Genomic DNA, 15,172 nt, shown 5'->3' with positions numbered 1-15,172 from the left:
AAATTCAGAAAGCAGCAAGGTCTAAATTGAATGTTCCAGATCTTCATCAGTGGAATACAATTCTTTCAACCTGTCCCATATCTCTTTAGTTGTAGCGCAAGAACTCACCAATCGAAACGTATCTGACTGCAAAGCAAACCTAATCATTTTTAAGGCCTTGATGTTGCATTGAAACTTCTCTTTCTTGTCTTGAGGAATGTGATGCGGGCCCTAGTGTGGAGGATCGGGCCCTTGCATTCCTAGAGGCCCACGATCGTGTGACTAAAGGGGATTCACGGAAATGGCCATAACTTTGGCTACGAATCTCCGTTTCGAGCCTACGACCAGTCAAATCGAAGCTTGGAGCAAGGAGCACGTCTAGATAAGTACCCGAAGGGGACTTACCCATTTTTGAGTCCAGAAATCGCTTTCTAAATGGAGTTATGAACAATTTTGTTATTTTTCCTTAATTTTTGGGTTTGTATTTGGCCCATGGACTTTTAGGGTTTCATTTTAATTTCTGCTTCTTATTTAACTGTTTTTGATGTAATTTGGATGGTCAATCATCAATTTTATGAACTTTCGATTTTCTCCCAAATTCTGTGTGTTAATCCAGATTTGAAGCCAATCCCACGGTATTCGTAGAATCAACGTGGTTTTGAAGAGATTGTCCTGGCTATTCTTTTAGAATCAACAGGTTCATTCTTGTTTATCTTTGTGTTGTTTTTTGCGCTGCATCAGTTGGTATCAGAGCCGAATTCCTGGTTCAAAATGCCTCCGAGGAGAAACAGGACGCCCGCTAATGTTCATGAGCAAGAACTAGAAGAGCGTATTATGGCACGAATGGAGGAGAGGATGGATTAAATGGTTGACCAAATGACTAATAGGATGGTCGCACTGATGAATCGAGGAGGGCAAAGGTCTCGAACACATTCTCAAGTGGAAGATGGTGAATTTGGGAACCCTTTCGGCGGCAGTGACGGTTCATATTCTGAAGACGATCTAGAAAGGCGGACAAGGCGTGATCATAGAGGTGACAATAGGCATCGAGAGGACGGAATGAGAATTGATATCCCAGAATTCGACGGGGTCAGTTTGAATCCGGAGGGGTTTATTGACTGGTTGGCTACTGTCGAGGAAGTTTTTGAGTTCAAAGAAGTCCCTGAAAACAAAAGAGTGTCATTGATTGCTACCAGGCTACGTGGTAGGGCATCTGCATGATGGCAACAACTGAAACTAACACGAGATAGGCTTGGAAAGTCAAAGGTCGTGACTTGGAGGAAGATGAAGAAGTGTTTACGATCCAACTTCCTACCCCATAATTTTCAAAGGTTGATGTACCAACGGTTGCAAAATATGAAGCAGGATGCCAAATCAGTTGATGGTTACACAACTGAGTTCTACCAATTGATTGCCCGAAACGATATCCAGGAGACGGAGGAACAACTCGTTGCTCGATATATTGGGGGCCTACGGGTCCAAATCATGGACTCTGTAAATATGTTTGACCCGGTATCTATTTCTGAAGCGCACCAACGGGCGTTGGCTTTTGAGAAACAAAGTCGTCGGGTGGGCGGTTCGTCTTCAACTGCCAATATTGGAGGAAGTTCCAGGACGGGTGGTATGGTACCCCGTGTTGTGGCTAATCAACAAAGACCGGCATCTAACACCGTTGGACCAAATCCTAGGACAACTGTTAGTAGCAGCTTGAATTGTTTTAGTTGTGGGGAGACAGGTCACCGACAATCAGAGTGCAAGAAGGTTGGAAAACGTCATTTGTTTGCTGAGCAAGATGACTGGCAAAATGATGATGCCGGTGAAAATTACGAAGATCCCCCTGTGTATGACGAAGAGCATTAATGCGAAGAGGAAGTTGTAACTGGAGATGTGGGGGTAAATTTGGTGGTAAGGCGGTCTTGTTTTACACCAAAAGTTGTTGGTGATGATTGGCTCAAACACAACATATTTCAGTCGACATGTACTATTTTGGGAAAGGTTTGTACTTTTGTTATTGATTCAGGAAGTTGTGATAACCTTATATCTGAAGAAGCAATTCAAAAGTTGGCTTTGAAAACAGAAAATCGCCCTAAGCCTTACAAGCTACAGTAGCTTAAGAAGGGTGGCGAGGTCACTGTATCTAAACGAGCCCTTGTTCAATTTTCTGTTGGTACCACGTATAAAGATGATGTGTGGTGTGATGTGGTTGCTATGGATGCTTGTCATTTGTTGTTGGGCAGACCTTGAGAGTATGATCGTAACATAGATCATAACGGGCAGAATAATACTTACAGTTTCTTGTTTGGTGGTGTGAAGATAACATTGGTTCCCAGTAAGCCAAAGGAGCCAGTTCCGAGACCTTCAGGTACTCTACTGACCCTTAATCAGTTTGAAGACGAGTTGGAGGCGGAAGGTGAAATTTTTGTATTGCAAGGGAAGGAAGTTGCTAAGGAGGTTGAAATTCCTGATGCTATGGTTCCTCTGCTCAAGGAATTCGCTGAGGTTTTCCGTAATGAATTACCTGATGGTTTGCCACCTTTACGTGACATACAACATCATATTGATTTACAACCAGGAGCTCAGTTGCCTAATAGGCCACATTACAGAATGAGTCCCAGAGAGTATGAGGAGTTGCGACGACAGGTGGAGGACTTGATTTCAAAAGGTCATGTTCGGGAGAGCATGAGCCCATGTGCTGTTCCTGCTTTGTTGATTCCTAAAAAGGATGGTACTTGGCGTATGTATGTTGATAGTCGCGCCATCAATAAGATCACGGTGAGGTACAGATTTCCAATTCCTCGACTTGATGACCTACTTGACCAGATTAGCGGTGCCTCTATCTTTACGAAACTGGACTTGAAGAGCAGGTACTATCAGATTCGACTTAGGCCTGGGGATGAGTGGAAGACTACCTTCAAGACTCGTGAAGGATTGTATGAGTGGTTGGTGATGCCTTTCGGTTTATCAAACGCTCGTAGTACATTTATGCGTGTGATGAACCAGTTGTTCAGGCCCTTTATTGGTAAATTTGTAGTCGTTTATTTTGATGACATACTTATTTACAGTGCTACTTTTGGTGAGCATGTCAACCATGTGAGGCAGGTTTTGACCGTGCTTCGACGGGATAGTTTATATGCAGCTATGAAGAAATATGTGTTTATGTTTCCTAAAGTCTTGTTCTTGGGGTACGTTGTTTCTGGGGAAGGAATACAGGTGGACGAGTCTAAAGTAGCAGCTGTCAGACAATGGCCAAGTCCAACTACCATCACTGAAGTTCGAAGCTTTCATGGCCTTGCTTCATTCTATAGGAGGTTTATTCCAAACTTTAGTTCTATTATGGCACCAGTGACTGATTGTATGAAAGGGAAGACCTTTACTTGGTCCGAAACAGCAGAATTAGCTTTCCAATTAGTAAAAGAAAAGCTTACTACATCACCGATTCTTGTATTGCCAGACTTTTCTCACGTGTTTGAATTACACACGGATGCTTCCAAGGTTGGGATTGGAGCAGTTCTAAGTCAAGGAGGACGACCGGTTGCCTATTTTAGTGAGAAGTTGACGGGGCCAAAGCTGCGTTATAGCACTTATGATGTTGAGTTCTATGCAGTGGTCCAAGCTGTAAAGCATTGGCGCCATTATCTATTTCATAAGGAATTTGTTTTGTTCACAGATCATGATTCATTAAGACATATTCGCAGTCAAGATAAGGTGTCACACAAACATGGGAGGTGGATGTCGTTCTTGGAAAAATTCACTTTCGTGGTGAAACACAAGTCTGGGATGTCAAATTGGGTGGCTGATGCATTAAGTCAAAGGAGTAATTTGCTAGTTTCCATGAGGGTTGGTGTGCCGGGGATGGATGTCCTCATGGAGCAGCTAACGGTCGATCCTTATTTTTCTGTTGTTCTGCAGGGTATACAATCTGGACAGATGTCTGATTTTCTACTGCATGAAGGTGTGCATCCCTGATTCTAGTCTCCGCCTTCAAATAATTAGGGAGCTGCATGGTGAAGGGCATGTCGGCCGAGATCGCACTTTACAGTTGGTACAATCATCTTATTTTTGGCCTACAATGCGCAAGGAGGTGGATAGATGTGTTAAACGATGTCGAATTTGTCAGGTGTCAAAGGGCACATCTACCAATGCAGGACTTTATATGCCTTTGCCTGTTCCATCACAACCTTGGGTAGACATCAACATAGATTTTGTGTTGGGTTTACCACGTACTCAACGGGGAAATGATTCAATATTTGTGGTTGTTAATCGTTTTTCTAAGATGGTGCACTTTATTCCTTGCAAAAAGACGACGGATGCAGTTAATGTTGCCCAGTTGTTCTTTCGAGACGTCTACCGTTTGCATGGATTGCCGTCTTCTATTGTTTCAGATCGAGACACTAGGTTTTTGAGTCATTTTTAGCGTAGCCTATGGAAAATGGTGAACACTCAGCTCAATTTTAGTAGTGCATATCATCCTCAAACGGATGGCCAAACAGAGGTTGTCAATCGATCCCTTGGTAATATTTTACGGTGTTTAGTGGGTGATCATGTGAAGACCTGGGATCAAAAGCTTTGTCAAGCTGAGTTTGATCATAATCATGCTATCAACCGAAGTACTGGATATAGTCCATTCCAGGTGGTCTATTCTGTTCAGCCACGGGGACCACTTGATTTGATGTCACTGCTTGTTTCTAGGGTTGTTCCAAAGAAAGTGCAGGATTTTGTTGGAGGACTGCATGATGTTGTTGGGTTATGAGCATTCTAACACTCCTAAGTGTACATGCAACCCTAAATACCTTGGATCTATGTTTTCTCTATTATACATGCAAATATGAACATCCAAGGTATTATCCTAATCTAGCATACAAAATAATGGATATAACAAGATAGAATACATACCTCTTTGATAGTGCTTGTCTTCATGAAGCTTGAGTGCCTAGTGCCCCAAGTGTGACACCTCAAATGGTTCACACAACACCATAAGCACTTGGAATAACTTAGAGAGAAATTAGAACACTTCATGAAATCGTCTAGCCCTCATACACACACATAGTCACGATTTCTTGAGCCATGGGTTTCTTTTATATGGTGGCTATTAGGGTTACACCATGTAACTCATGACTTTACCCATTCCTTATGCTCCATGGATTTTAACCTCCATGGAGTATCCATGGGTCACCCCATGGACTTAGTCCAACATAAGGAATCTTGGATCACAAGCCCACATATATAAGAATGAATGATTTACACAATCAACCCATATATTTAATTAGTCTCCTTTTGATCACTTAATTAATTCCAAATTAATTCTTGATCAATACTAATTAAATAACCTTATTAATATATTAGAACTTATAATATATTAACAAACCTTAAGTGTTATTTCTCTCATTTTAGTCTATCCAAGTGCATGATGCCATGCAACCCAAATGGACCATGCCGGGTCGGGTCAAGTCTTACCAATTATAGTTATGGACTTAGACATTAATCCAACAGTCTCCCACTTGGATAAGTCTAAAACTATTTTTGCGTATGACTTCAGGAACCAACTGGCAATCGTAGCTCTCAAAAGCTTCTGTCGAACTCTGACCTTGTAGATGAACTCTGATCTTTGTCAATGACTTGTCCATTAGATAAGGGATCATATATTCCTCCATTCTAGATATCATATGGACTGAGACATGGATTATAATCATTCTCTCTGTCCATTTGTTGTTTCCCGATTTCCGATTTATGACGACTGACTAATTGAACAAATCAAATCAGTCCTGGCCCGGCCGAGCACTTCCATTTGTCATCATCAAATCATCGAGGGGCCCACAGATATCGCTTTTATCCCGAAGGTAAAAGGAATGGATAAACTTCGACTCATATGGCTTGTTCTACTACTTGTTGAATCATACACAAAGACACGTTTTATAACATCGAGTTACCAATGCGTTTCGTGTAATCAATGTACTATCAACTCATAGTAACAACTCATATCTCTAGGTTTGAAGAATATAAGATATTATCGTCTCATGATCACTCGTGATAAAATCCATGAAGTGATTCCAATGAGCGCGGGTTGAATCCAATACTCAGAACTTATGAGCACTCATGAGTGTTGTAGCCCTTTGTCCAACATATTAGACCTCTACAAGCCAACCCATGACAGTCTTAATTCATATCTACTTCCAACATATGACCGACTGTGGATGGTTTGAATAACTTAGTCATTCCGGAAGAATAACCTAGTTTATTCGGGAAGTCAAAACATGCAAAGTGAAACACAATAATAATTGAATCCAATATGGTCTCAGAACTTATGAATATAAATAAAACACCTTTTATTTATCACCATATGATTACACATTATTCATTGTATACTGTTTCAGCTATCAACTTTTATTCTTGAATTTAAAACAATAGTTGTCCAATGCTCCAAGCATGTACACTATGTTTTATAAACACTAGTCATGCCATACACCAAGTATGCATACTATGTTTGTCTATGATCTTTACTTTGTGAACTAGATCAATTGAACATAGCTTCAATGATTCTCTTTTCACACTCCCAAATCCTTACTGCAAATGCAAGAATTCCAAATTCATGTCATTTATTGAAATCTGTTAGATTCTAAACTTATATGCATCGATCCTCTTGTAATGATTATGCACAAAGTCAGAAAGACTTAACAACAATCATTACAGAGCATTCCAAAGGAGATCAAGTCCTTGGAACCATCCTTCTTGCATTAAGTTTCCTTAATCTTACATAGATTGAAAATTCTAACTTTCAAACATTTCCAGATTCCATTTCGACTATCACTTCTGAACAAGAGTTGTCTCCTTACAAATTATGTCAATATGGTCCTTCCAGAATTATCACTATACTTCCAATTGTCCTTGAGAAACCAATCTTTGGTAAACCTTAGATTGTCCTCGACAATTGTTTAATCCTTTTAGTCATATCCAGTTCTAAACCTTTTCCCTTCGTAATGCCCTAGGCATTTGGAAAATTTTTAGAAAGGATGAATATAGCACATGTAATCGATCCTATATCCGAAGCATATGGGACACGATTCATGATGTCTCACATAAAGACTAAACCAGTCTTTTGCTATAACATTTCCATTTCAATTTGCTAAGTTCTCATAATTCAGATTATGAAAAGGGATGCCGTAATCATAATCGAATTTAAGAACGCAAATAATGGACCCATATACATAATTTCCTTATGTTGAGCCATTCCAACATGAAATTCATATATATCCTTGACTAAATGATTAAAACCTCACGATCTAATCTTATAGATTTGAGATGAAGTATAATTTCCTCTCCCTTAATTATAGCAAAACAACTTTTTCCCAATTGAAACCTTTTGTTTTCTATAATTAACATTGCTAGCTTGCAATACTTATCGTAATTATCGTGCTCCCACTAACATGATGATTATTAGCATAACACTTATGCTCCCACTAGCTTTGACATGTACTCAGAAATCACTGGACTTCTAGAAATCAATACTTTATTGACTTTCTTACCAAAGTTCAGATTTCTGATACTAGATTGTTTTGATAAAACTTTATCAAAAACATACACCTTCCCTTAGATAGCTCATGGGTGTGTCAAAACAATTTTAAGAACTATGAAAAAGGGATGCCGTAATCATAGTCTTGATTGTTTTGACCTTTGCCATTTCTCACAAGTCCAAGTTAGTGTGCCGGTAAACCACACACGCTCCACTAACGACTTTGAGAATGCAAATATCACAATTGCTATCTAGCTAAAATCTACTTAGTGGAAGTGTTTCCTCACCATCATTTTCATGAATCAGAGAGAAACCTTATGACACTTAGATTTATTGGTGTATGAGTTCCTACCCATATGAATTTGTCAAAACCATAATCACAAGACAAGGATAATGACAAATCCAAAACCATATGGATTGAACTCAATCTTAACTTCTTGGCACCTGGCAGCACAAGGGCCTACCATTGCTTCCAAGTTGTTGTGCAACACATTGAGAACTCTAAGAACTCATATGCGAAGCCAACTTTAACTAGAATGGGCACAGAATATGTCAACACGATAGGTTATAAACCTTAAGTCATGTGCTAGTGAAGAACTTCAGTTTTCATTCTTGATTAGTTCTTGAGACTTTCAAGATCTTTAAGACTCCCACTGTCCTCTTGACATATAAGACTTCCTTGTCAAACATTCAAGAGATAGTGTGGATTCTAATCAAGACAAACACTTCACACAATTGGCCTAAGTTGGTCTTTGTTTTATCCAAAACATCACAACTTACCAATTTCAAATGTACAAGAGTAGAAAACTTTTACTCTTACATTTGTCAAGTGTTTTAAACGTTCTTTAAGACATGTCACTCAAATTACAATCTTGGAGTATGACTCTAAGACTTGTATTGGAACGAAGTATGACTCATCTTCTTGATTTAACCATTTCAACAATTCAAGATCCCTTCTTCTTAGTCATAAGAATGCACTAAGACTTCCTTAGAGAACTAATTTTGATATGGTTTCTTAATCATTAAGATGATCACAAAACTGATACTAAAGTACTCTCCCATCTTTTCAGATTTGAGAAACTTTTATCCTTCTGCCTAATTTGATTCTTCTTATCCGCTCTGCTATGCATTGAAACCTTTTCCAATGTCTCAGAGTTACACTTAAGCTTGTAAGTATAATCATATTTACTGAGCTTTAGTAAACTATGATGAATAGTCTTATATTTTTTGTGGTGGACTTAATCAGTGCACATGACTATGTACTCGATCCCTTAGTCCATTACTTGACTCACACATCCATGTGAATAAGTAATTAGTCTTAATTTTTCCAATACTTGAAAAGTTCTCATTCATCATGCTATACAACTTGCATGATTCCAAGTCCCGGTCCAATTGAGACTTTGGATGATGAGAATCTTTCCTTGTTTGGTAAATTTAGACATTACCACAAATGAAAGAATCAATTTCATATTTCCACTCTTGCTATTAATGGAATCATATAAGCAACAATTTTTCCTCAAATGCCATTGTAAGGATATTTTAAAATAAATAAAATCAAAATTTTTTTCCTTTTATTTTAAAACCATGCGGAAAAACTTATCCTTACAATCCATATGAAAACTTGTTGTTATCTATTCCTAAGCAATATCTCATAACTCCTAAGAAGTAGCTCAAGAATCCGATTTTTCAAACTACGCGATAGAAATCCATCTATGCGATCAGATTCAGCATATTCTTTCTTTAAGTTCCTTTACTTTTCTTTGATTCTTAAAACATTACCATGTGACCCAGTCACATCATGCATCAAGAATCTCAGAATAGAAACTTAACAGAGTTAGAGTAGTGGACTTTACCTGAAGTAGAGTCAACCTTATTGACTTTAACACCCTTAGGTAAATTTGGCAGCTTCGCAAATAATGACCCTTACTTTGGCAATATAAACATATGGACCCATTGATAATGGTACACGGGACTATCACAGACTTAGCTTTTCTCTTTACCATTTGTTCAACCGAGTTGACTATGGCCGATCCCTTTCCATTGGGAAGAGAATGCTTTTTCTGTATTTCCAGTGTCACCATTGTCAATGTCCATAAAGTTTCAGGAAGTTGATCTTAACAATAGATAAGATCATTAAGGGTCTTGTCATAGTCTATTTCATAGGTGTCCCAAAGGAACTCACTATGTGACTTAGAAAGTGATTGAACCACCAACTTTCTCAAGACATTGACACCCAACTCTCCCGGCTTGTCAATATGTGACTACATCTCCAAGATGTGATCACACCTAGACCTTGTCTTGCCAATAGGTTTCGAGTGACCTTAAAATTTTTTTAAGAACTTGTGGGGTAGGGAGAATAATTGGAGGAGGAGAAAGAAGTATGATTTCCATGGGACATCATCTTCATTAGGAATGCTTGTTTCAAGAGATTTGGGAAGATCATAAATGTCTAAACCAGACATCTTTTGGGAGATATTCAAGATAGTTGATCTTAAAGTCCTTAATATGACACCCAATATGAAATATTAAGGCTAGGACCCAACAAATTATTTTATAACTTAGAAGAGGTATGCCGTAATCCAAGCTATAAAACAATTTGAAGGTAGGTGAATGACGATTCACCAATTTCCACCAAGATAAACGAAATATATTATTAGGTTTTAATTGGTTTTGAAACTCCTAGATCTTTTGAGATTCATTGAACTGTTCAATGGCATGTTTCAATCTCGAGTGTGCCCTTCAGGTTTTGTGACTGGGATGCCGAGGATCACAAAACAAGGTGTGAAGTAACCATGCAAATTACTTGGTACCCTTAAGTGTTTACCCCTCAATCGATGTGCCGGTTAACCACACACGCTCCATCGATACTATGATAAACATTAAGTTACCCTTTGCCTACCTTGTTAAATACGAGTTAGTGTGCCGGTTAACCACACACGCTCCACTAACCGACTTAAACAAAGTGCAAAGTGTAATTTCATGGATTAGCACCTTCTTCACATTTTCCTAAGTAACTAAGATTGGGTATTATTTAGAGTTTAGTTACTTAGTATTTATCATTAATACTTTTAATGAAGGGAGAATTAAAGTCATGTCAAACCCGTTCGGCTAACGACCCTCCACCAGTCAAGCAAGCGGTGGGTGATAGTGGACACCCATTAAGTTGCCATTTTATAGGCAACAACCTTATACCCACCTTATAGACCGGCTTCGTGAATGAGGCGTACTAGCGGAAAGACCGACTTTACTCTTATACATATATATATATATATATATATATATATATATTATTAACTTATAATATTATAAAGTATAAGGGTTGAATTTTAACTTTTAAAATTCTAAGGGCTAACTTGGAATTAAAGTATTCATAAGAGAAAACTTTACAAATTCCAAAACTTGAGGGCAAGTTTTGAAACTATTAAAAACTAATTAATTCCATAACTTATGTATTTAAGGTAGTTTTAATCCAAAAACTCTTCAAGTTCCATAACTTGTGGACAAATTATGGAAGACTTTAAACTAATAAAGAATTAATCTTTTCTTTATTTTATAACTTATGGAATTAATTAAGGTTACATATTTTATTTATTTATTTATTAATGAAGTGACTCTTGAACCTCCATAACTTAAGGACAAGACTCTTCATCTTTTGTAACCATTGCCAACTTTTATGAGTTTTTATGAAACTTAAATGTGACTTTTCATATAACTTGAGGACAAGTTACAAAAACACATTTTAGAATCAACTCTTAGATTAATTTGGATTGAAAACAACTTTTTCACTCAACTTTTCTATTAATCTAAGCAACTCATAAGAACAAGATAATTCAAATCAAACTTTTTCATGTAATTAGTCTAACCTTTAAACTAATACAAAACATGAATCTATTGATAATTATCTTTGAAAATGGATTAGCATGAACATTACCACATTAAAAACAAGTTTATAAGTTCAAAACAACTTAGGGTAATGTTCCTAGTCCATTTCTAGCCAAAAACCTCGAAGATATGCTGTCTGGGGTCCAACTCGTCGAGTGCATGAACACAACTCGGCGAGTTGGATGCATTTTGCCTTGGACTCGTCGAGTCCCTTCATGGACTCGGCGAGTCAGCTGGGCTGACAGCATCAAAACTCGATTTTTCAGCTTCTATTGCAAGTATAACAAGAAAACAAGCCTAGGCTCTGATACCACTGTTGGGTTATGAGCATTCTAACACTCCTAAGTGTACATGCAACCCTAAATACCTTGGATCTATGTTTTCTCTATTATACATGCAAATATGAACATCCAAGGTATTATCCTAATCTAGCATACAAAATAATGGATATAACAAGATAGAATACATACCTCTTTGATAGTGCTTGTCTTCATGAAGCTTGAGTGCCTAGTGCCCCAAGTGTGACACCTCAAATGGTTCACACAACACCATAAGCACTTGGAATAACTTAGAGAGAAATTAGAACACTTCATGAAATCGTCTAGCCCTCATACACACACATAGTCACGATTTCTTGAGCCATGGGTTTCTTTTATATGGTGGCTATTAGGGTTACACCATGTAACTCATGACTTTACCCATTCCTTATGCTCCATGGATTTTAACCTCCATGGAGTATCCATGGGTCACCCCATGGACTTAGTCCAACATAAGGAATCGTGGATCACAAGCCCACATATATAAGAATGAATGATTTACACAATCAACCCATATATTTAATTAGTCTCCTTTTGATCACTTAATTAATTCCAAATTAATTCTTGATCAATACTAATTAAATAACCTTATTAATATATTAGAACTTATAATATATTAACAAACCTTAAGTGTTATTTCTCTCATTTTAGTCTATCCAAGTGCATGATGCCATGCAACCCAAATGGACCATGCCGGGTCGGGTCAAGTCTTACCAATTATAGTTATGGACTTAGACATTAATCCAACAGATGTTCATAAGGCTGTTCATGACAACTTGGTCCGAGCTAACTCCAAGTACAAGCAAGATGCAGATAAAAAACGCAGACAAGTTGATTTTGAAGTAGGTGACTTTGTTTGGGCTGTTTTGACTAAAGATCGTTTTTCGGTTGGTGAGTACAACAAGCTGTCAGCTAAGAAGATTGGACCGGTGGAGATTGTGGAGAAGATTAATTCCAATGCTTACCGTCTACAGTTGCCAAGTCACATTCGTTGTTCCGATGTTTTCAATGTAAAGCATTTGCTTCCTTATTATGGGGATTCTTCTAATGATGACCATGGTGCACATTCGAGGTCGAATTTTGTCTACCCAGGAGGGGATGATGCGGGCCCTAGTGTGGAGGATCGGTCCCTTGCGTTCCTAAAGGCCCACGATCGTGTGACTAAAGGGGCTTCACAGAAATGGCCATAACTTTGGCTACGAATCTGCGTTTCGGGCCTACGACCAGTCAAATCGAAGCTTGGAGCAAGGAGCACATCTAGATAAGTTCCCGAAGGGGACTTACCCATTTTTGAGTCCATAAATCGCTTTCTAAATGGAGTTATGAACAATTTTGTTATTTTTCCTTAATTTTTGGGTTTGTATTTGGCCCATGGACTTTTAGGGTTTCATTTTAATTTCTGCTTCTTATTTAACTGTTTTTGATGTAATTTGGATGGTCGATCATCAATTTTATGAACTTTCGATTTTCTCCCAAATTTTGTGTGTTAATCCAGATTTGAAGCCAATCCCACGGTATTATCAACGTGGTTTTGAAGAGATTGTCCTGGCTATTCTTTTAGAATCAACAGGTTCATTCTTGTTTATCTTTGTGTTGTTTTTTGCGTTGCATCAGAATGTCTTTCACATCATTCACAAGCTGATTGTACTCCTTTTGAGTTTTGACAATCTTTGAGGTGCTTGAGTGAGCGAATGGGCCAACTGTAATTGCTTCCCAGATCAAGTACCCATTATCTTCTGAGCCAATCACATAATCTTTGAAGTCGTGGGTCCAAACCTCATAATCTTGAGTGTATAAGATTAGAATCCTTGTCGTTGAACCAATACTGTTGGGGATGTTGATTGGGTTGGTTTGCGAATCATCCATGGACATTGTGATGATGTTTGATCAATAACCTGTTTAACATCGGACTTGTAATTTATCGTTAGAGTAAGATCGACAATTAATGAGATCGCCAACATGGAATGATGGCTCAATTAATATCAATCAATGTGGAAAAACCCTAATAACTTCTTCAACAGAATAGATGTGTGTGAATTACACAGCCTGCTGCTCTGATACCAATTGATGAGAATTAATCTCAGATCGTTTAGATCTTTCACAGGTATAATAATGAAGAACAAAAAATTCAAACACAATATGATTATGAGCACAGAATAGAATCAATGTAAGGCTTATGATTCAAATACAGTCACGCATCAGCAGAGCTCGATGAAGAACTTCCGCTGTAGAGGCGAGCTAGGGTTAACAATACTGATTAGAGAAAAATAATAAAAGCGTTACCCACTAAGAATGCATGCATGCTCCTTAAATACTAAAACCCTAGATTAAAATAATGCACGGTTGGACAGGCCCAAACCGGAAACCAAAACTGGGCTAAGGAACGAGCCCATGACGCAACACAATAAGCCCAACAAATACTCATTGAATCTCTCAACATAATGTATTTTAATATCACTATCTATGATTCAATAAACTGAGTGGGTCATGTTGGGAAACCTGGTGGATACATAAGGATTTTAATCCCACAATGTTATATATATATATATATATATATATATATATATATATATATATATATATATATATATATATATATATATTAGAGCTCGCAAGATACAATTCCACCTCATATAAGCAATTTACCCCACCCCGTCGATCCTCACAACGACTTTACCTAATCCATACTCTCGGATCAGGTATGAACAACTATGTCTAATCCATGCTCTCGGATCAATTACAAATAACTATGCCCATTCCATACTCCCGGACTAGGGACGAACGGTTATGTCTAATCCATGCTCTCAGATTATTGACAAATGACTATGCTCACTCCATACTCTAGGACTAGGGATGGATGACTATGTATAATCCATGCTCTCGAATTATTAACAAATGACTAGGCCCAATTCATACTCTTGGGCTAAGGACGAATGACTATGTCTAATCCATTCTCACGGATCAAAGACAAATTTTAGAGTTCTACGTACCCTCCGTGTATATCTCACTCGTACTCTTAAGGAGGCACTACCTGATATTTATCTTAAATAATTTAGGTTTATTTTGCAAGTCCTCAATCATAATATAATATCAGATATGTTCTTAACACATATTCCATCCAATAGAAAATATCTCTCACATAAACTCTTTAATAGATATTTTATCATGAGGTTTGGGTTAGAGCTAAGGATGTGGAGAAGACCGCGTTTCGAACTCGTTATGGTCATTATGAGTTCGTGGTGATGCCGTTTGGGCTCACCAACGCGCTGATAGTGTTCATGGATCTGATGAATCGGGTCTGCAAACCAATGCTTGATCACTCAGTCATAGTGTTTATAGATGATATCTTGGTGTATTTGAAGACCAGAGAGCAGCACAAGGAGCACCCCAAGGAGTTGTTGGAAGTTCTGAGATGAGAACGGTTGTATGCCAAGTTCTCGAAGTGTGAGTTTTGGTTACGAGAGGTCCATTTCCTTGGACATCTTGT

At 38.1% G+C, this 15,172-nt stretch overlaps 1 protein-coding gene across 1 annotated transcript; it reads left to right on the top strand.

Annotated features, from left to right (window-relative positions):
* The first annotated feature begins 4,048 nt into the window (after nt 1–4,048).
* On the top strand, nt 4,049–12,875 carry LOC145046310 (uncharacterized). The gene is made up of 2 exons (XM_078994596.1): nt 4,049–4,328; nt 12,436–12,875. The coding sequence occupies exons 1-2, from the start codon at nt 4,049–4,051 to the stop codon at nt 12,873–12,875; spliced, it is 720 nt and encodes a 239-aa protein (XP_078850722.1).
* Nucleotides 12,876–15,172: the final 2,297 nt, after the last annotated feature.

Source organism: Lactuca saligna, chromosome 5 (assembly GCF_052625555.1).
Source record: "Lactuca saligna cultivar CGN05327 chromosome 5, ASM5262555v1, whole genome shotgun sequence".
Classification (NCBI taxonomy): domain Eukaryota; kingdom Viridiplantae; phylum Streptophyta; class Magnoliopsida; order Asterales; family Asteraceae; genus Lactuca; species Lactuca saligna.
This window is presented reverse-complemented; position numbering and strand designations above follow the sequence as displayed.

Excerpts from the sequence above, each read along its gene's own strand:
- LOC145046310 (XM_078994596.1), top strand. The coding sequence starts at position 4,049 with ATGCGCAAGGAGGTGGATAGATGTGTTAAACGATGTCGAATTTGTCAG. Across the intron at positions 4,329-12,435 it reads GTTCTTTCGAGACGTCTACC|ATGTTCATAAGGCTGTTCAT; the intron begins GTTTGCATGGAT and ends TTAATCCAACAG.